Source organism: Daldinia caldariorum, assembly GCF_022478825.1.
Source record: "Daldinia caldariorum strain CBS 122874 unplaced genomic scaffold F4812scaffold_4, whole genome shotgun sequence".
Classification (NCBI taxonomy): Eukaryota; Fungi; Ascomycota; class Sordariomycetes; order Xylariales; family Hypoxylaceae; genus Daldinia; species Daldinia caldariorum.
Window position 1 is genome coordinate 667915 of NW_025953040.1, and position 22018 is coordinate 689932.

Genomic DNA, 22018 nt, shown 5'->3' on the forward strand with positions numbered 1-22018 from the left:
GTGGAGTTGGGATTGACGAGCAGCAGGATCACGATATAATGCCGCGAACTCTTAAAATAGAAAGTTGTTCCAGAAACGCATTGATATTTCCACAACCATATATGATATTCACCATGTACATAGCATAGGATGAGGCTAATAAGCCCTCACGTCGAATACGTCCATTTAGAGGTATTGTCGCATTGGTTCCAGTGGTATAAATAGATGAGGCTCCCTCTCGGTTTACATCCGTCTCTCCCGGATGACCCACGACCCTAGGTAGCGATCCCGAGGTCGATGAATCATATCCGCAACATTGCGCCTTACGATCTTCGCTGCCTCAGTCTCAGGGAGGATCCTTAGGATGTTCTCTTCAGATCATCAATACCGGAGAACGACGGCAGAGTTTGATAGACAGCCAAAACTTTATAACACGCGTCGCTCGATCTCCATCTAAGAATAGTACCACGTTACGCCGGGGAGACGAATCATAATACGGGGTACCGCCACAACGTAGTTTGCAAGACCCGAATAGCCAAATGATGTGGCATGTTCGCACATATCTATTATTTATGACTTTTAGTCCCGAAATAGAGCTAAGTCCCGGTCATATAAGATGATTCCATAAAGATCAGGACGTATATATGAAGAAGATGTGCATATGATATCCATCCCACGTAAGGATGTAATTCGCATAGCTCGATGTCCATCCTTTCGTAACATCCTTCTAAGTCAGTTCTGGTTAGAACCGTTTGGCATAGTCTGCGGGCCTCACGATAAAGTCGGGTGTTGTTTACCAAGGAAGAGACAAATTCCCAAGGTTGAGAGGGTTCCCATACGGCCCATCATCATATTCTACAAAAGTCGTTAGAAACTTCCATAACACGTACCACGGGTTTATCGGCATCGTAGACACTTACCATCGGCGGTGACACCCACCTCGGGATAGATTGAACTAGATACCCCGTACAGGGCCACATTATCGATCGGTACGTCATCTGGGTATCCCATCTCTTCCAAGGGATTCGACAGGCCAGTAAATTCGTTGATTTCATCAGGTATATGAGGCTCCGAGATGGCTATTTGGTAAGTGTCGAGACTCCGGTGTTGCGCATTGCTGTTTAGTAAAGGGTCTTGCGATGATGGTGGTGGTTGTGGTGAGATCATAACTTGATCGCCAACTTCCTGATTTAATTGTGTTCCTTGACCAGCAACATCAAGAGCATGTCTTAACGCTTTAAGAATATCATCCCTGTGGCTACGGACAGAGGCCAGTTCGGGTTGGTTGGTTAACAGAAAATCAAAGACCTCCAAAGCTCTGGCCGGGTAGGTGCTATGCATCTGCGGCTCTTCAAAGTCTGCACAGCTTGCATAATTAGCGTAGGTAGACCTCATTTAGATGGCTATTTTCGATGAGTAGATACACAACTATCGGCAATAATTTCATTGATACCTAAGGTACCTTGGGAACTGACTCACAGGCTGTCGGAGGTCTATGCATCTCAGGAAAGAGGACATCCCAGACACGGAACCACCTTTCTTCATCGGAAGGCTCATCTTGGGCCTTGCGCTTTCTCTTAAGGATGCCCTTGACCTTATCCCACGTAGCTTGAGATATACCTCGTTCATGTTCGAATGTCAATTTGATACATCTCGAGTCTTGCGCTAAATGGCTTTGCAACTCTCCGGATGTGTCAAAAATATCACCGCATCGAGAACATTGGTGCAAGGTATGGACACGTTCTAGATGGCGCCTTTTCTTGAGTCAGATTGCATATTTGAACATAATGAGGTAAACAGACTTGTAATGGTTGAGAGACAAGAATCCAGGACCGGCACATGATTTATATCGTGTCGCAGTTCTTCCTCTAGTATTCATCGGGCTGTATATTGCCCTGTCGAAAAGGTTGTACCCACAGGCGAATCTCCTGAGAGCTAAATCTTTTTCTCGACGTTGATGGTCAACAAGGACTCGATCATCATGATCGTCGCCTTCGAGAGTTTGGTTTGGGCGTAAATTGTCCGGCGAAGTATCGTCGACTCGCTTTCGCTTCGTAGGCCTAAAGTTATCCCCATAATTGACTATGATACTTGACTCCTGTGAGTCGTCGGCGCCGTAGGAGGAGATGGCCCCATATCCATAAACCTTCGCTCGCCGATGTAGTGGAAGGCGTACCAAGTAGTTGATTACTTTATCTGCAAGCTGTTCGTTAAACGAAAAGACTCGTCTGATTGCGTTATTCAATTTTTCAAACGGATCATATTCTTCATCGTCAGAAGAGATGTCTGTCGAAGTTTCGGAATCAAGTGAATCAGAATCGCTAGCTTCGTAACATCGCGTTTGGATATCGGCTCTAATTTTAGGTGGAGCTGATGTCTTGATCACAACAGGCCTGAACGATTTGCGAGTATTAGACCACGACTCAAATTTAGGTCTCGAATCCAGAGAATATCCGAGTTCCACATGCGGTAACTGAAGTAGCGTCGTCCGCAAGTCTTTGAAACCTCCGTAGCGTTTATTCTTATTGAGTGTCGGTAGTAAGTTTGACTTCAACGGGAACAACGACTCGCGTCGTTTAGGCGAATAGCGAACGGGGCTTTTCCGACTCTCGGCGAAGCTGAAGTGGTAGAATTAGTACCTATCCTATAAGCCGTACCTTAGGTAGCGATATAAATACAACACAACACGACACTCACAATGAAGTCCCTGACAAGGTAGAATCATCCGTTAAGCTAGGACATGACGATTCACACCTATCAGTTTCGTTCTTATCTTCGTACGCCGATAATCGCAATCCGATTGGGCGGTTTGTGGGCTGAACTGGTAGGTCAGGATATCACGCAATTAAACGATACAGAAATAAGCCGGAAACTACCTACCTTATATACTCCAGGGAAGTTTTTGAGTAAGCTGGTAAGATAGTTGACATATTCATCCATGACATATTCATGGTTAATGTCGCTATTAGTCAACCGATCAAACAAGTTCCAGTCGTCCCATGGCCCGTAACACTTTTGCTCGCCGTCCAGCTGGGGCAAGCTATCTTCATGTATTGTACCAGTAGTAACTTCGTGAGCAAACTTGGAGCCTGTTTCGAATACTGTGCTCCTAGAGCTTATGCTATCGTTGGTAGTTCTTGATAGCCCCATTATGACAAGCTAATAAGAGGATCAAGCAATGCTCAACACCCAGTTATTATAAATGCAAAATTATGTGAAGTAATAATATTGTATAACCTTAGGAGTGGTATATACAATATTATTTTATAAAAAAGAAAGAAAGAAAGGAAAGAAATAGGAAGAAGAAAATCAAAGTTGAACCATAACGCAGGTGCGAATTCATAATTAGCATCCAGCTGCGCAGTTGCGACGGTACTTTTTCGGACTTAACTTGTGTGACATCAGTCAGCGAAGCACTGCTGTGTGTACCTATGCGTGCCTGCATTAAATAAACAAGCAGGTTCTACGATATTTCATTGCGGTGATGAAGATAATTAGCGAAATATGTATCACTGAAATTAAGAATCGACCTTAAAATATTGGAGTTGAATTTATTTTATTTTAGGATAGTTTATTAAAATAAGACTTTATAGTTTAGGTACAGTTATTGAAAAAAAGAAAATCGGTACCTGTAGGAGGAGGTGAATCTCGAGCATACAGGGGGTGCTTACCTAACGTATGGTTTATCATCGTCCACTCCTGAACACATACGTGTAACAGCCTACCTTAAGTAAGTACGTGTTTTTCAAAGTTTGTTTCTAGACGTTCTTGCACTTTCCTGTAGCAAGTAGTTAAGGTGGGGATAAATAGTATCTTATGAGATTCCCGTAACCATAATAACGGCAACAGCGACCGCAACCACGACCACGACTTCCACGCAAGTTGGTCATGCTGTAAAGACGCACAAGCCGTACTAGAGAAATGGTTAACTCGTCGGCCTTCTACTTGCACAAGTCAATAGCCGAAGATTCTCGGTTCGAGTCCGGGGTACGGTATACCTTTTTTTCTTTTTTTCTTTTCCTCACGCCGTTTATTTTGGTTTCTCTTTCGTATGACTTGAGGTATGTGGTACGTACCCAGGTACACGTCCAGTTGATACCTGAAACGGCCCTCTCAATAAACCCCCTAAACTACCCGCTGTGGAGGTAGAATAATTAAACAATAAAATAATATTGACCACTTGTAGTGGTTCGTCTAAATGGCGGTGGTTAACTTGACTGACACCAATATAAAACGCGAGAATGAGGTAGATATTGGCAAGCACCACAATATGAAGATATGAGCCACGTCGATGCATTACCTCGATTGCCAATTTGAATATTCAACTATGCGTCTTCAAAAGTGGTTGTCATTGACGTCGTCTAGTTTAACTTACGGTAGGGCTATCCAATTTAGCAGGGTCAGTTAGAAGTTTGTATTTTTAGTAGTTAGAAGGTTTACTCGCCTTGGGTGTCAGGAGTCTCACTTGAGACTCCTTGAAAGAAAGGAGTTATTCTATATATAGCTTTGACTTCAAAGCAACTGTAGTTAGAGTTCCTTGCGGAATAATGAAGTTGTATCACCTACCTCATGCTCTGCGACGTGACAGTTTACTCGCCTTGGGGTTGTAGGTAACGCCAATAAAAACCCATAGCCTACCGAGGTATACATACTATATCGATGCTCTAACTCTCGAATAAGCTATCGTCATTGGTATGCTTCCTTAATGTATAGCACCCTTTGGGGTGCGTCGTCGAACTTGTGAAGACAACACTAATACATCAAATTCGTCTACCACTTTGTTTCAGGAGAGTGGGTATGAATGGCTTATAAGTGGCATATACAGACTTAATAGAAACATTAAGCTTGAAGAACTGCTGATGTAGAGGTGAATATGTCATACTGACTCCTGAGTTGAAGGACTAATTAAAATATTTCCTTAGGTACCTTAGGTACCTCTTACTCGACGAATGAACGCAAATGGAGTGTCAATATGTTTACCGAGGAACAGTATAAACACCTCAGACCAGTCAATTTCGAAGGTGGGCGCGTGCCGTGGCTTACTCGAACCTATGGGGATAGTTCGACCTCGTACAACCTCCCCCTCATAGCGCCAGTATATAGGAGATATCTAGTGGGTGTCCGTCTAATTGGATTGAAAAAAAAAAATAGAAGAATACCCAGCAAGTGGCAGCTCTGGAGGGAGGTCCGACCTAGAGGTGAAAGGGGACGAATTAGGTACCTACAAATCTTCTGGTTCTTTGTTCATTAGCTTCTCTTCCTATACGAACATCTTGAGTTGTATGAATTGTCGAATTATCTTCGCACTTAGTTATATCTAAAAGAAACTATACTTCAAATATCTATAATTACATCCTACATCTCCGATGTAGGTATGTATAAACATGACATGAGCATTACGGCGAAAATAGCCACATTCTGGACGTAGTTAGAGTAGGGATGTAGCATTTTTTCGTGTCGATTATCCAATCTGACATATAGCTGCACTACCACTTAAGCTATCAATAAACACCACATACGCCGTTGACGTATGTATGTCCGCCATAGTAGAAGTGAGTTAGGGGTGTGCTTGTTCTAGGCAGGACGTAAAAAGCCCAGACAAAACCTATGACAGGACGAAAGAAAACGGGAATATTTTGAATAAACGGAACTTTTCCTCACCGTTGCATTGCCATCGTTATGCTCAGAATGCTAAATCGCCATCGTAAATCAAAACAGGGAACTGTATCTGTATCCCTCCCTTCGTATGATTGAGGCGATTGTCCATAGAGGGAAATGCAGACGCATAGGAAGGTTAATCATCTAAACCTGTAGAAGCTTGACAACACAGTGATATGTCGAGGCTACGACGATATTAAGTTAGGTAGCTACGCATTGCACCTCTCATCGTGGGCCCACTGAGGCAAATAGTAAGCTCATCAGCCTCACCACCCCAAAAGAAGTAGGTTGTGGATGGGAAGGATACGAATCGAAGTGTCTGCGCACATACCTATTTTCCCGCTCCTTCCCTGCGCTCCCCTGTGCTCCATGCAAGAGGCTTCCTTTCGGGAAGTAACGAAACCGTACCCATCTGTCGTGCAGATCTATCCAGGTTACTTTGTCATTTCTGACGGGCGGATGGTTGACGATCAGCAGCCGTTCCAGGTACCTGGCAGGTCGAACCAGCGATCGAAAAGCGACGCAACCTATGCAAAGCCTTACGCGGAAAATCCGCTTCTGGCGCACTACGGCGAATTTGGACATAAAAACTTTCACACGAGAAGAGCTCTAAAAGTACCTAGGTACGTTAGGTAGTAAGCTACGTCGCGGAACTAGGGGGGTGTGGTATCACCACATATGCGGACGCCACACGCATCCCATTCCCTATACTCGCTAGAAATGATAATATACCTAGGTACCTAGGTAAAAAGGAATAGAAAATCAGGCTGCGGGAGAAGTATGATGGCCTTCGTATGTGGCCAGGGCACTCAAAATAGGGGAGCACGGGTTGCGGCGTCGCAACCTCGTGGATTTCCCGTTAACTGGGGCTGCCAGGGTTCAAACGGTTGCAGACTAAGTAGTATGTATATATGTACCTAACTTAATGTATGCATGTACCTAGGTAACGTACCTAACGCATGTAAAAGCATCCAAAGTAGAAGTAAGAAAGGGTATCGTATGCAGGACGGGAAGCGCGGGATATTACCACGACTATTCCCCATACGACGGGATGATGTAAGTGCCCAGCCCAGATACTGGTAATAAAATGCAATGTATGTGCACATGCGCGGGAATTGTACCATTTTCCGGTTGTTTAGGGGTCCTGTTTCCGCCCTCGGCGTAGCGGAGTTACGATAGCCTTATTAGGGTAGCCTTTCCCCTCCCCCTTTGAAAAGATGTTGACCCCCGTGCTGTGGCGGTTGACAGCAGCAAGTAGGGCGCATCATTGTAGGGCTTGCGTGCCTCGAACGCGTCTGTATGGGCGACAACCCCGGACGTGTTTGCTTAACTCCCCGTCTGCGATCGTCGGAGACCATATGATGGACCAGATCGCGGGAGCTCCTTATCTTCAGGGACCTTTTACCCAACTGTTCCAGACGTGAATGTTCAGACAAAAATTGTAGCATCGATCGCAAAGAAGGGTGTTCTAGGGCTTTTCGAGACATCTGGTTTGCTAGGTATTGTAGCTATTTCTACTGGACAACGTCTAGGCCGGGGGAGAGAGGTGAAATTACGTACCAAGGTTATAAGAGCTCGGAACATCCCCTGTCCGTAACGCGATAGGACAGACCCCAATTGGACAATTCGATATGCATGGTAACCACGAGGTTTTCCACCGTTGTCTTTCCGCTTTTTATATGACTTATCAAGTAGGGTCTTTGTTTAGGTTGAATTGGTGTAGAGAGCTATTAATATCTCATAAGATGTGTTGTCATAAGATTTGCTGTTATGTCGGTACTTACTACATGTGTTTAATTTAATAGTTAAGTACCCGAGATGCTTTCGGTGATGTAAGCTGATTTATATCCTCAACTTGGCTTGGAGATTGGCTACCTTTTAGAATCTGATAAAGGTGAAATGTTCGAACGATACCGGCAAAGGCCCGCGGCTGTATGCATGTGACTTGCTTTAGAACCTTCAAGTAGAAACGGATGGTACTGCTAATATGCAATTCCCGTAAGGCGGCCTCATTTTCTTGAATCCGCTTGTTGCTATTGAATGTCCCACTCTATAAACTAACTTTACCACATTCAACTGATCAACATTGATATGGGCTCAACGGGCGGCGGCAGGTGCGGCAAGTTGTGGCATCGAACCCAGGTGCCTGGGATGGACGGGATCGAGACCAAGGACTCGGGCCGTATGGCTTGAGCCGACGGTCATTCAAGGACGAGCCACACCGTAACCCCTGCCCCCATTGCCTCGGAGAAAAGTAAGGCGTCAGTAGCAAGTACTCAATGCTATCTAGTGTATTTGCACCCCTCGATACTCCTGCAAGCCGCTGGACTGCGGATCGCCCCAATCAGATGAGTGGCGACAAGCTGGGAGAAGGGGGCCCCCTGCATGATGATTTCCGCAGGAACACGAGAGGCCCCGGAATGATTTGATGTATTCCTCAATCTCAAATACATCTGACAGAGGGCTTCGCAGGTGTTACCCACGTCCCCGACTAACCTTTCAGCGTAAATTAGGAAACGAAGCGTATCCTCCTTAATGAAGCACCCTAGCAGCCCCATAGCCGATCCAAGGAGCCTCACAGGGAGCCTCACAGGGATGTGATGCCTAGCGAAATAGTCTACCGAATTCACAAGTGCTGCAGGGCTACCTAATCCGTTATTTGTTCACGTTTGCGCTCGTTCATGCGGAGAGCCGGGGTATACTCCGTCCAATGGTAGCGCATCTAGGTCTTAGAAGAATTGATTTCGAGGAGCGTCAGCGGAATATACGTTCCTCCATGTCTTGGATTTGGGGCGTAATACCACGAACGTTTTTTTCTTCTGTTGCTAGTAAGCTGTAGGACATGGGTTCGGATTGTCAGGTACGGATTCACTTCTGTTACATCGTGTGGCGCTCCTATCAACGATCATTCAAGTCATACTAGCACTTACAGATCGGAAAATTTGAAGCTGTCCAGAACCATCTGTTGAAGAACGATTGGCTCGATTTATGTCGAAGAATACCTATGTCGTAAAAGGCTAATATACCTAGTGGTCGATGACCTAACCATGATTCAGGTGATAAGATCAGTGCTAATTCGATCCATCTCTTACCCATAGCTGAAAATTTGATATTAAAAAACACCACTATAGCTGAGAAAGGCCGAGGGCGACCGGACCAAGTGTGCATGTAGTAACGGGCTAGGGATCTTAAACTGGTACATTATAAACTCTCCGACGAGCTTTTATGCGGCGGTGGCGGTCTCCCTTTATTGTGCATACGTGCCTACCTCTAAGGTATAGTTTATTGGTGGGCAGTTCGTATCGATTTGTGGTGGCCGGCCTTGAGCCTCACGGGTTATCAGGTCGAATAGAGATATTGAGGGTGATCCGTTTCCTTGGTATGTGCATACTCTGCTTGAGATGGTTCGAATAATATTCGTAGGTTGACTAGTTGGTTGAATTATTACTTGTCAAAAATCGAATAAGGCGTGACCTCGCTGATTCTAACCCAGCAGGTAGTCGAAAGTTACGTACTTGGGATTATTGCTGTTGACACACAGCATGGCCGCTGTACGACCGATGCCCCATCCGCCTGGTATTCGGCGCTGCAACGTTCCGGGAGGATGGAGATGCTGTGCTCCGGACGTTGTGGCTTGGTGGGTCCTGACAGATATTATTTACGGACGCAAACCGAATCCGACGCCACAGCTGTGGGATAGCTGGATAGCCGTCGTGTCCTTGTTGTTGAAATTTTCTCTAAGAGGCAATCATAGTTGGTTGGACCAGACTAAAACTGGACATAGCATAGGTAGGCAGGTACCTTGTGACTTGGCTGGGTGATTTTGACTGATATATCCCCGTATCTCACTTCTCTCTTCTCTCATAGGCGTGTGCGGGGAGCTAGGAGCTGGAAGCTGGAAGCTGGAAGCACAAGTGTCCCTACCTGACTGCCCTGAGCCCTCGGCTCCGGATCTGCATTGTTTCAAAGGTGTTCGTGACCGACCGGAACACACCCCAAATTGCTACCAGCGCAGCTGATATGAGAGCCAAAAAGAACATTGGCTTATCGAAGGTTAGCTGTCCTGTAATTTCCTTTCCGGAAAGCTTGTAGAGAGCTGTGTAGGGTGAAAATAGCAGATCCCTACAAGGGGGAGGGGAAGGGGGGTCTATTCCAAGGGAAGAGTTCCTTGTCATTCCTTGTCAGTCAACTTTATGGGGTAATTGAAGCCGCTTCGTAGCCGATTGAGCTCCCGACCACGGAATCTAGAACCAAGGTACTTCCTCGAAGAATTCCTCGAAGAACCCGGGATCCCATATTATTGAGGCGTTTATACTATAGTATCGTACTCCCGGGGCTTAATGTTTTCCGTAGCCATTGCGTGATACTCTTTTAATCGGATCTTCAAATAGAATTAAATGGCAAACTCGGCTACCTCCGAGGGGCTAGATCCAGATCCAGGTTAGTTAAAGCCTATGGTGTGTTGTCACTGCTGTGTTGGTAGAGATGAGATGTACCTACCTACATCAAGGTCATGTCCCTGTCTCAGACTGTCGAGGAGGTACAGATTCTCGGAAGGCAAAGCAGATTACCAGATCAGAGACTGGGTAAAACGAAGTTTTAGTGAGATGAGGTACCTGAAAGACCAGCATTACAGCTACAAGTCCGGCATGTATGAGGTATGTATTATATGTATGTGGACAGTAGAATGACGCAATAGGTATAATGTAAAAGGGTCGAATTGTTTTCTTCATTTTGTCCCCCAAGGAGGTCCTTGTTGGTACGATACTACCTACCTACCTGTAGTGTATGGTAAAAAGTTTTGCTTCTTTCTTACCTACCTCCTACCTACCAGTTGGAAGATGAAAAAGCTGCGTGTAAGTGGTTCGGCCGTCGGAGTTGCGCATATGCCATAACCTTGGCCCTTAAGCTACTTTAGTTAGAAGCTTGCATACAAGTAGGTACATACATTGTAGGCAGGTATACGCTAGACTACATGTAGAGGTAGACTAGATGCACCTGCTTGCCTGCATGAAGTGGTACCTTTAGGTAGGTAGGTAGGTACCTAAGGTATGCACCATTTACTCACCTGGATAAGGTGGAAATGTATATACACTAAAGTAAGGTACCTTAGGTATGGATTATACGTATGAGAATGCGAGAATGTTGTACAATACTATAAACGAGGATTACATAGCATCATCATCTGCACAAGGTTCAATCAATATTGGTATGTGTACATGTAAGGCATGCATTATTATACCAGATTTGGTGTGCTGTTACGAGGACACAAGATGGGTAAGCTGTACCCCCCACCCTGAGAATACCTAAGTGTACCTAACCTAACGTTTAGCTACCTAACATGCTAAACGTTAGGTACTATGCTACCTACCTGGTAGGTAGGTAGGTAGTGTGTGTCTAGCTGGTGGCGTTTGCAGAAGTGGGGCCGACGTAACTCTCAGGTCCCGTCCGTATTGTGGCCGCAAAAACTCGCTCCTGCACGGTCTGGGCTGCTCTGCTGGGCTTTCTATCCAATGATTCACTTTTGCTCTAGTTCCTGCCCTCTGATCTCTTTCCTTCTTTGATCGACACAGGACAGGGGTACTTACATGCCTATGCCTGCACACATATAACATTACAACTTGCGGCAGTGACCCTGACTTTTCCACCCTCTAACAGACCAGGTACATACCTCTTACCAGGTAGTGTAGGTAGGTAGTAAAACCTGGGCCTTGAACCCCTTGAGAAAACCCTTGGGCGAACGCCTCGCAGGGCCTTCGTGGCCCGCCCCCCCGCCCCCCCATTCCCCCCCCTCTAAGAGACCCCCTCGTAGGACCCCCCCGTTAGGGATGTCCAGGGCCCTTGATCCGCTATGTGCGAACATATGCATGGCATGTCTCTTGCAGCCTCATCTTCACCAATTTCATCAAGATCTTCGTCATCATAGTCCCATAATTTTTGCTTCTAAGACGTTTCGCGAATCCTTATGGACCATATTATGCTTGATTAAATTGACGTCGAGCTTTGGGTGATCGTCAAACTCATTTACCTTATTCTCTGGCGTGCATTTTGCGGTGCATTTGCGGTGCGTTGCATGGTTTGTATGTATGGTTTGTATGGTAGTAATGAGAGAGCTCAGGTCTATTTCCAATTTTATATTTTTGACTTGTCCACTTTTAAAGCTCCTCACCAACTAAAAACTCCCAATTTCCAATTCGAATCTAACCAGAAAATCTCCTAAGTCGACAGGTCAATTTCTTGCGTCATCGTTTTTAGATCCGACCTTTACTGCTTCTGGGCAGCTCCCCTCGAAGTTGTTCAAGTGGAAGTGGATCAAACAATGGATCAAATAAGTTTGAGAGATATCTAGGCCAGGTCGGAATCCAGGTCGGAATCCAATGGACAAGGTATGATATAGACACTTGCTAACGTGTATGCTTCTGTATGCTTCTGCAGCTTTGGCATGTTCCTATTCTCGGACCATGTCTCTTTTCGTCTTCACCATTACTAGTTCAACCCTGTTCGGTACGGCCCCAAGCCTCACAAGTGTGATCGCCCCCCCCCACAATGATTACATCTAGATCCTGTCGTTGAACCGAGTTTACATGCCGCCAGTGGCGGGTCTTCTGGTATACTTCTCTGTCATGGTTCAGCTACCGAGGACTAAGTTACCGTGACCTTCTCTTGTGACCGAGTCACATAACAACAATAGGTTTTTTTTCCCTCTCTCTCTCTTACTTTTACTTTTTTCTTTCTTTTTTTCGTATTTTATTTCCGTTGGTATTTTAGTACCTAGTGACTTACAGCCTCCCCTTTCTCCTTTCCCCTTTACTTGAAGCGGACTGGGCCAGGTGAAGATGATGAAAAAAGACAGGGGCAAGCTACCTGTCTTCAAAGTGGTATTAAAACCTTCAACGGCCCGCCGTCTTTAACTCATCCTCCGGTTAACTTCCTCTCTCTTGATTGGTGTACCGCGGGTCAATTCGATGTGGAGCACCCGCGATGCTTTAGATTGGTACACTTCCTTTCCTGCTACTCGATAAAACGACGCATTCTATCTTTTCATTATCTTACACAAACTAGACTTTATATCTAGACTTTTCAGAGGCTCCTTTAAGTGTTATAAGACACTCGCTGGGCTCATATTATAATAGAGACGGCCGCTCCGGGCTTTGAGCATATCAGACGTATTAATCGGCGCAACTTTGACGGCATGCCATTTCGTCCGCAGGGAGGTGGACCTCCTGGATTCCCAATGCCCTTTCAACCATCCCAGTCCCGGTCACCACCACAAGCTTCATCATCACGAGGGATGCCGCCTGGGATAGATCCCTCCGGTCCCTTCATCCCATTTCAAGAAACACAGTTCGATATTCTCGAGTGGTACCCGCAATTTCAGTCATGTGTCCGTTATTTTTTGGACCACGCCCAGCATAGCGGGCCGGTGCAGGCCGTTGCCGCCTTCATAAATATACAATTACCTTTTCAAAAGCTACCTCACCCAGTTGTCTCCTCACAGTTGCCTGGATCGCCGGCAGGTGTGCCATCTCCGTCCTCGATGCTCCCAATGCCCAGCCGCGTACCGGTATCTATCTCCTTAACACCATACATTCGACGGCTGGTAGCAACGGGCTTGGATCTTCCTGGTGTGCTACATGGATTTTTTGGAGATGACTGGCTTGCTGGGATAGGGCACCTCCACGAAGTGGAACGGAGAAACTTTCTCTTTGCTGCTAAGAGTGCCGGCTGGCTGAAGGTCAAATCCCATTACGACATGGCGGATGAGCAAACCATTCCTTTCCTGCGTCCCCTCCAGAACGTTACGGAAAAAGAAATTGTCAACGCAGAGGCAAATTGGAGCGAATGGCTAGCGATGCAGGACTGGATGGTCGGCCCCAGATCACCTGATGTCAATAGAGACATGGCGGTTGTAAAAAGCGAAGATGCTTAAGGCATGAAGCAGGTATCGTTATTACGGTCTCTGCATACCTTGTGAGGATAGTGGGCAAGCGAGATACATGATGCCCGGACATTAGAGGGGATAGACGGTATATAGGGGGCTGACCAGGATACAGTCTGCCCTTGAGGAAGCGATGAGGCGTAATGGTTTTATTCCATGGCACCAGAGATGACCGACTAGAGATTGACAAGCCGAGGAATTCCCCTGAGTATTCTCAGAATAATTGGGCCAACTCAATTGTAACGCTACGCGCCTCGTACTTATCTACGGGATAGAAGGGAAAAATACAGGCGATTTTGTATGGAATACTGGATTGATTCAGATAAAGGGGAATGGAATAGGTAGGGTTATGGCTGGGTTTTGTAAGGTAAGTAGAGCTACATGTAACTTGAGAGTATTGGCGGGGGATATAATAGGTATGTACGGCGATAGAGGTATCATAATTAAGTTGAACTCAAAATGTCAAATATTTTATTCTACAAAAAGAAGTTTCAAGATAGGGGGAGTTGTTGTTTTTCCTTTGCCATCACATTGACAGGTTTTCCTATAGCAGCTTATATGGCCCAAGCTCCCTAGGTTAGGTTAGGTAGGTACCTAGGTACATATCCTAGCTACCACGTTTTGGAGTTTGGACCTAGGTACCGTAGCGGCAGAAGGGGTTTTTAAGGAATGGTTTTATTAAATAGAACGGTTTATAGTTTTAGTGGCTTTAATTGGTTAAAAACTTATAAAAGTAAGGGTATATGTTGGTAGGTACGTACGTAAGGTAGAAAACAAATAACAAGTAAATCAAATAACAATAAGGGTGAGACTGTTGTGTTGATAATGTCTAAGGAGGGAAAAGCCTCCTTAAGGTCTACGAGAAGGGAAACTACCTTATATGTAAGGAGTACATAGGTACATGGGTGCCTCCTCCTCTTGTAAGCCATTAATCATACAACCATCAAATTTTTTTTTATTATATTAAAATTATAAAAGTAAAAATTAAATAAAATTTATATTAATTTTTATTTAATTTAATAATAAATACTGTAAATTTAAAATAATAAATTAAATTAAATTTGTAAAATAAAATAACTAAAAATAATTTAATAAAAAAATAAAAAAAAGCTTAAAAATAATAAATTTAAACCCTATTAAAAGCAGTAGGTTTTTTTTTTTTAATAAAACTTATTTCAATATAAAACCGTTCTAAGATTCTAAAATCGTTCTATTTACTAAAAACGTTAAATTTAAAAAAGTACAGGTTTTGACAGGAATGGTTTTATGTTTTTAGAACCGTTTAATAGAAACCCCTACTGCCGCTATGGTACCTTACCAAGGAGGTAGGTACCTTAGGTATTCTCTTGGCCTGGAGCTCAGGCTTGATTAGCAGCAAGGAGCGACTAACAGGTTAACAGGTACCAGGTTTAGGTCACTTAGCTGGTGCGCCCTACCGATAATGGATAAGGTAGCAGCGCTAAGATAACCACCGACGTCAATTTGTTACCGCCGCATATCTAAAAGTTCAGCCTCGTCAATTCAAAACATTCATCAACATAAACACACGCAAAATATATGATTCTATATGATTCACCAATGCACCACTTAATATCATATGTACGAAGACTCAGAATTGCTACCTGAAGATGGAGATGGATGTGGACATGATGGCAGCGGAGGGCGCATTGGGAGGAACCAGCCCTATGCAAGATCATGTCAATCTCACTCCTCGAGATGAGTGGGCAAAGTTTCTCGATCGATGCCTCTCATCTCGTCTCGACGTGGATCCTTTCGAGTCATATATTCCTATTATGCAATCGAGATACCCGTTACCTCCAGCTGCTATCGCCGATATCTTTTTGAAACCCCAACCTTCGAATCCCGAAAGCCTCGATCCTCGCATCCCACAATATTTCCAAGTCCTCGTCAAGCACAAACTCATCGACATCCCTTCTATACTCAAGGCTCTATATAAATATTCGACATCTCATACGCAAGCTTCGAAGACCGGTAATGGTTCGCTGCAAAATCCATATAACAAAACACAGCTGAGATGGGGTAATTCCTACAATGCTGAAGAGTTTATATTCTACCGCCTGACGAAGTCGGTTTCCATGGGATCAGGTATTGGAAGCGCCGGTGATGCCCTACAGATATGCAGATTAATGGCTCAATGGATGACATTATTCACTTCGGCTTCAACAGCATTTGCGAACGACGTCATGAGCCAGCTGCATAACCCACAGTCTAGGGATGAGATGGAAGCGGCTAGAGCTGCGTTTGTTATGCTTCTTCTAGCTATCTGCGAGAGCCCAACATTTCTGAGCGCTCTTAGTCGCCCTTTTGCAAAACGTACGTATTTTCACGTCGTCTGTCATGAATTTCATTAGGCACCTGACTTACACCTGACTTATACTATATAGATGCGCGAAGGGCCTTGTCCGAAAGTCTGGCAAGCTTCATCCCGTCCATCCTTCAGAGTGCGTCGCAGATAGCTGGTCGGCTCGAGCTATTCCGCACCGAGACACTTGCCTCTTTCGAGCCGGCTGATAAGAAGAAGGACATCACTCATCCTGGTTTCGATGACATTGAGTCGTCGATGGCTCTAGATAATTTTGTTGTGCCTGAGCTGCCAAATGTTAACTCGCGAGCTGGTTTATATATCTACTTGAATGCCTCAGTAAGATTCCGAATAGCATCATAGTGGAGCAAGAGACTAATTTTGCTTAAAGCTCGTTGGAAGACCCCTGATCGACGATGCTGCCCTCTTCAACTATTTGCACAATAGGTATCAGGTATGTGCCATGTCCAGCATTCTGTCCATGGGAAATACTAACCATAGTTAGGGAGATGTACAATCCGCCACGATTGATCTGATACTAGCTTCGTTCGATATCCTCGCAAACGCAGTATTTCGAAATGAAGGACAACAGGCGAGCTACCTTCTTCGGTCTTATTTGATCAACAAATTACCCCTGCTTCTGGCAACGTTGGCAACGTCCATGTATCCCCCGTTATCAGCTCAATTTTGTATCACTGAGGCACTTAACAACGTCGATACTAATGCTTTCCCAACCCTATCTGCCATGTTTGATGATACACACAACAGTAATACCTTTACCGATAGCGTCCGCCAGGACTTTTGTTTCGCTTGCTGTCTTCATGGATTAATCCCGGAGTCGAGTATCGAAGGATTACTCGGCGAAATTACATATCAAACTTTACCGCAGGCAGGTCGATATGTCAAGGAGCGACTAGTCGAGGAATGTATAGGTGACCCTGAGAGAATTCAACGATTCGTCGGCGAACTAGACAATATGGACGGCAACGTCGGAGCAGTCTGCCAAGCTCTAGCAGAGGTAAGCACCTAGACAGGATCCTAATGAAGATATCAATGCTAAAAAAAAACGCTAGCTTATTGGTCATCTTTGCAACAACAAAGAAACTATGACTTTGAAGCTTCTCTGCAGCCAACTTGCTAAAAAGCCTCTTCTACTGGATGTAATGCTTCTTTTCTGCAAACCAATTACTGTGCTCCACCCTCTCTGCGAGCTGCTGGATAACCACTGGCGTTACGAAGAAGATCAAGGGGAATACCAACCTGTTTATGAGGAATTCGGATCCGTACTGCTTTTAGTCTTGGCATTTGTCCATCGTTATAACCTTTCAACCATGGATCTTGGCATTCGATCAGACTCGTTTGTGGCTAAATTACTCACTGTACACCAATTCAGTAGACCACTGGACGAGTTAACAGACAAAGAGAACGGCCATCTAGATAGCTGGATACGAGGCCTTTTCGATACTGAATCTGGGGGGCTAGCGGACGAACTACTATCTTCGTGTCCCCCGCAGGACTTCTATCTACTTGTTCCGACACTGTTCCAGCAAATTGTTCTCGCATACTGCACAAACCACCTTGACGAAGAAAGCCTCAAAACCGGCGTTGAATGTAAGTCCGCAAGTAGCAAACCCCATTAGATTACATGCTGATTTCGTTATAGACTTAGTTAATACGTTCCTACTTCCATCTCTAGTACCGGCAATCTTATATATGTCAAATCTGCTTTGGGTAGAGCTCAGTCACGGTCAGGAGCACAAAGCAGTTATCAGGATTCTGCAATTGATCCTCTTAACAAAACAGGGCTCAACCGAGGCCCAGACGATGCTGTCGTCCGTTGTGAATATCATCGCAATACCACTAGATTCTTCACTGAGATCATGCCAGCGATGGGACCCCAAAAATCAGGCAATCGAACCTCTACTTAAGGCGATGAGGGAGAATATGCGCCTCTCGCGGCGGACCGCTAGTGCTGCTAACAACGAGCTCGAGGCATGGTGTGGTACAGCGAATGGGGGACTGGCTGCGCTTGTTCGACATTTGGTGCAAGGCTTTGTATCGTGGAGTGTTCATCCGGGTCTTAATGTAATGCCGACTTCATATACACATCGCCAGATTTTAACCGCTTTGAGAATACTTGGCGCAAAGCGATTCCTATACATTATCCTAGAGGAAGTTAAGGTGCAGACGGAAGCCGGTAACGGAAGTATCGCCCACGATATTGCTACCGCTCTAATTTGTGCTCCCGATGTAACCAATCTACAACCACCGACAGGAGCAATGCTTCATTTAGACTCCCCAAACCGGCCCTATGTACCTCCACAGCCACGGATTTCCCTTCAAGCAGCCTTGAAGGCGGAGGCGGAAGACTGCAAAACCATCCAGAAGTCGGACCCGGTCATGGCCGAGATCATTGTTCGATTGTACCGCAAAGTGGAAGCGCAGATGCTCATACCGCCACCTGCCGAGTCAATGCTCCAGAGCGACCTATCCAACCTAGGACTGGGCGGAAACGCGCACGCTCTCGGGGACGCGTTAGCTGCCGCCGCCCAAAACGAAGGTTTGGGGGCAAACGACGGAGGCATGAATCTGGATCTTGGAAACGGGGGCCACGACATGGGCCATCTCGGTGGTCCGGGCGACCCGGGCCACCACGGCGGGATAGACTTTGGCTCAAGCGACGATATGTTTAGCGGCCTCGGCGGTGGCGGTAGCGGTGCCGATCTACTTGACAATTGGGATTTAACTTGAATACGAGCGGTCCCGCGTTAGACATTGCATTGCGCTGGGACAATGTTATGAATAATCCTTTTCTGCTGTTGGGTTAAGCGTAGGTTAGTCAGGCGAGCAAGGCGTTTTTTTTTTCTCTTATGGATAGGAGAAGCGATGTTCGTCGATTCTAAAGAGGTTTAGCTACCTAGGTAGGTAGGTAGCTATAATTCAAGGGTATGGGATTATGAAGCAGCTGCAAGAACTAATACATGTCATGGTTGTTTATCCATTTTGGGTACTTTGAGTTGATATATGGTTGGTGAGTTCCAATATGTCTGAAATTCGCTGATGGGGAGGGTTAATGTCTATGTGCAATGTCTATATGGTATGGTTGGTGAAAACGGCACTTATAATGAAACGCCTCCCTAGATCTATAAATTATAATCATGTACCTATATATAAAGCCTATTTCTAAACTAAAGTAAGTTATTGAAGAATGTTTGAGATAAGAATCAATTACTATAACTTCCGATTTTATCTAGTTAACATGTAGGTTATGTATTTCCATTATTCATTTAGTGTCTCTATAGCCAAGCACGCAATCTTACCCCTGCCATGCGCTCATTGGAAACGGGGCCAGGAGTATCTCGATTAGAATCAATACGCATTAGGTACTTAGTGAAGACGTAAGTATTCCATATAACATATTAAAGGTATAATCCAGCACGCTATTAGCTATTATAAATATCATTAGGTTAGGTAGGCATACCTACAATCCTAATCTTCATCTGAGATTCCATCTTTGAAATGAGCTCCTACCGTACGTACCATACCTAATGTTGTAAACCAACACTTGAACGCTCTTACAAGTCTGTAATATATATCTATTATCAAAATGCGCACCGCGGCTCTAACCGCGGCTGCTGCGGTGCTATGTGCCACCGGCACCGGCACCGGCACCAGCTCCGTCCTGGTTGGAGCCGCCTCGCCAAACTTAACTCCGGAGCAGATGCCCCTCGGCCCCCATGGCATGGATCCCAAATCCGCCTCCCAACCGCAGCAGCATCGACGGCCGAACGTCGTGTTCGTCCTGACGGACGACCAGGACGTGCACCTGTCGTCGCTGGAGTACATGCCGTTGGTCAAGAAGCACCTGCTGGACCGGGGGACGCGGTTCGGCAGCCACTACGCGACGACGGCCGTGTGCTGCCCGTCGCGGGTCACGCTGTGGACGGGCAAGTTCGCGCACAACACGAACGTGACGGACGTGAGCCCGCCGTACGGCGGGTATCCCAAGTTCGTGGAGCAGGGGTTTAACGAGGATTACCTCCCCGTCTGGCTGCAGGAGGCCGGGTATAATGTGTATTATACCGGGAAGCTGTTCAACGTGCATACGGTGGAGAATTATAATTCGCCCGCGCCGGGAGGGTTTACGGGCTCGGTATATTCGCCTCCAATTCGCCTACTCCTATCGTTCAAGAGCGAGCGGAGTTCGAAGACTAACATTGACGTAGGACTTCCTACTCGATCCTTATACGTATAACTATCTGAACAGCACATTCCAGCGGAACGGCGAAGGGCCACGAAGTTATGAAGGACAATATAGCACCGATGTACTAGCGGAGAAAGCGTACGGGTTGCTAGACGAAGCTGTTAACGCTGGAAAGCCGTTCTTCCTCGTCGCCGCCCCCGTAGCACCCCACGCAAATGTTGTTATGAAGGCTTCGGCTTCGGATAGCCACCGCGACCTCGATGACTTGCCTTTCGAGTTCACCGAGCCCGTACCGGCGGAGCGGCACAAGCACCTCTTCAAGGACAAGAAGGTCCCAAGAACTGCTAATTTCAATCCTGATCAGGTACGTATAATATTAGCACCTTACCTTGGGTACTTGATACCGTCTTCGAACCCCTTAACCCCTGAGCACGATTGTTTTTACACCGAGTTCGTATACTCATATATATCTCTATAGCCTTCCGGCGCAAACTGGATTTCCCAACTCCCCCGGCAGAACGACAGCAACGTAGAGTACAACGACCACTTCTACCGACAGCGGCTGCGCTCCCTACAAGCCGTGGACGAGCTAGTGGACGGGCTTTTCCGACGTCTCGAGGCGCACGGCGTCCTCGACAACACGTACTTCGTGTATAGCAGCGACAACGGGTACCACATCGGGCAGCACCGGCTGCAGCCGGGGAAGAGCTGCGGGTACGAGGAGGACGTGAACGTGCCGCTGATCGTGCGGGGGCCGGGGGTCGCGGCCAACTATACAACCGACGGCGCGGGGTCTGGGTTTGTTACTACGCACGCGGACCTCGCGCCCACGTTCTTCGAGCTGTTGGGGATCGAGCAGCGGGAGGACTTCGACGGCGCGCCGATCCCGGTGACGAAGGAGGGGATTGAAGAGGTACTGAGGAGGGGGGAGAGGAGGGAACATGCGGGGATTGAGTATTGGGGGATGGCGATGGGTGAGGGGATTCATAATCGTAAGTGGGAAGACTGATGAAAACCCCCCTTTTTTGTTTCCTTTAAAGCTTCCCGATTGTGTGGATTGGGAGGATTTTGATCTAACACCTGTCTTCTTTTGCAGGGAACCCGCGCGAACACAACACATACAAGGCTCTCCGCGTTTCGGGGCCGGGGTACAATTTATACTATTCCGTCTGGTGTAATAACGAGCACGAGCTGTACGATTTGAGTGTATGCTATCCCGTCCGTTCTGTTGGAATCATTGAACTAACTTTATGTAGGTCGACCCAGGCCAGCTCCATAATCTTCTTCCCTCCTCGGAATCTACTGTCCCTTCAACTGCCACGATAGCCGACTATCCTGTACCTGTAGATAAAGTTGCTGCACGCCTTGACGCCCTTCTACTAGTCCTCAAGACTTGCGCAGGCACAACGTGTCAGCGACCGTGGGCGGAGTTGCACCCCGAGGGAGGCGTGCGGACGCTGGCAGACGCTTTGGAGCCGCGATACGATAGCTTCTACGAGGCCCAGAATCGTACTGCTCATGTAAAGTATGCGTACTGCGCTAATGGGTTTTTGCCTGATGCTGAGGGACCGACGTGGGAGGGCCTGAGGGATGGGTTGAGATGGGAGGATTGGGTTTAAGGGGGAGGTGATTGAGGACTTGGATAAGGTGTATATATGTATGTAATGCATAGTATTCTATGTTGAACTTGACAGACACTTATGAGAGTTATGATATAAATGCAAGTGTATGATATAATGCTTAGAGCTCAATGTATGATGAATTCAGTAATTAAATGCATACTCCTTATTATTTTCTGGGTACCCTTTATGAATCAATCATTAGCGTCTCAAACAACAGAATGGGCTTCATGAGATTGGTGTTTGTTATATCAATCTGGTCAATAGATAAGTCAGAAGAGTGCATTGACTGATTG

The 22018-nt window shown here is 46.2% G+C and overlaps 4 protein-coding genes and 1 non-coding gene across 5 annotated transcripts; 4 read left to right on the top strand and 1 right to left on the bottom strand.

The window, feature by feature from the left end:
* Positions 1-232: 232 nt before the first annotated feature.
* Positions 233-3300, bottom strand: F4812DRAFT_303280 (uncharacterized protein). Its single transcript, XM_047931245.1, has 6 exons — positions 2860-3300; positions 2677-2795; positions 1782-2597; positions 1459-1733; positions 900-1337; positions 233-834 (listed from the first exon to the last, which is right to left on the bottom strand). The coding sequence occupies exons 1-6, from the start codon at positions 3127-3129 to the stop codon at positions 773-775; spliced, it is 1980 nt and encodes a 659-aa protein (XP_047792106.1). The 5' UTR covers positions 3130-3300; the 3' UTR covers positions 233-772.
* A 586-nt stretch (positions 3301-3886) lies between these two features.
* F4812DRAFT_t55 lies at positions 3887-3974 on the top strand. The gene has a single exon. It is a non-coding gene; the product is annotated as a tRNA-Arg (tRNA).
* An 8264-nt stretch (positions 3975-12238) lies between these two features.
* Positions 12239-13746, top strand: F4812DRAFT_303578 (uncharacterized protein). Its single transcript, XM_047931246.1, has one exon. The coding sequence runs from the start codon at positions 12830-12832 to the stop codon at positions 13565-13567; it is 738 nt and encodes a 245-aa protein (XP_047792107.1). The 5' UTR covers positions 12239-12829; the 3' UTR covers positions 13568-13746.
* Positions 13747-14756: 1010 nt separating this feature from the next.
* F4812DRAFT_420369 (Med5-domain-containing protein) lies at positions 14757-19165 on the top strand. The gene is made up of 6 exons (XM_047933438.1): positions 14757-15910; positions 15982-16238; positions 16291-16353; positions 16405-16917; positions 16973-17510; positions 17563-19165. The coding sequence occupies exons 1-6, from the start codon at positions 15205-15207 to the stop codon at positions 18648-18650; spliced, it is 3165 nt and encodes a 1054-aa protein (XP_047792108.1). The 5' UTR covers positions 14757-15204; the 3' UTR covers positions 18651-19165.
* A 476-nt stretch (positions 19166-19641) lies between these two features.
* On the top strand, positions 19642-21722 carry F4812DRAFT_450234 (putative arylsulfatase; the record flags this gene model as incomplete). The annotated part of the gene is made up of 5 exons (XM_047936068.1): positions 19642-20052; positions 20126-20467; positions 20582-21095; positions 21200-21309; positions 21360-21722. The coding sequence occupies 5 exons, from the start codon at positions 19642-19644 to the stop codon at positions 21720-21722; spliced, it is 1740 nt and encodes a 579-aa protein (XP_047792109.1).
* Between the last annotated feature and the right edge of the window lie 296 nt (positions 21723-22018).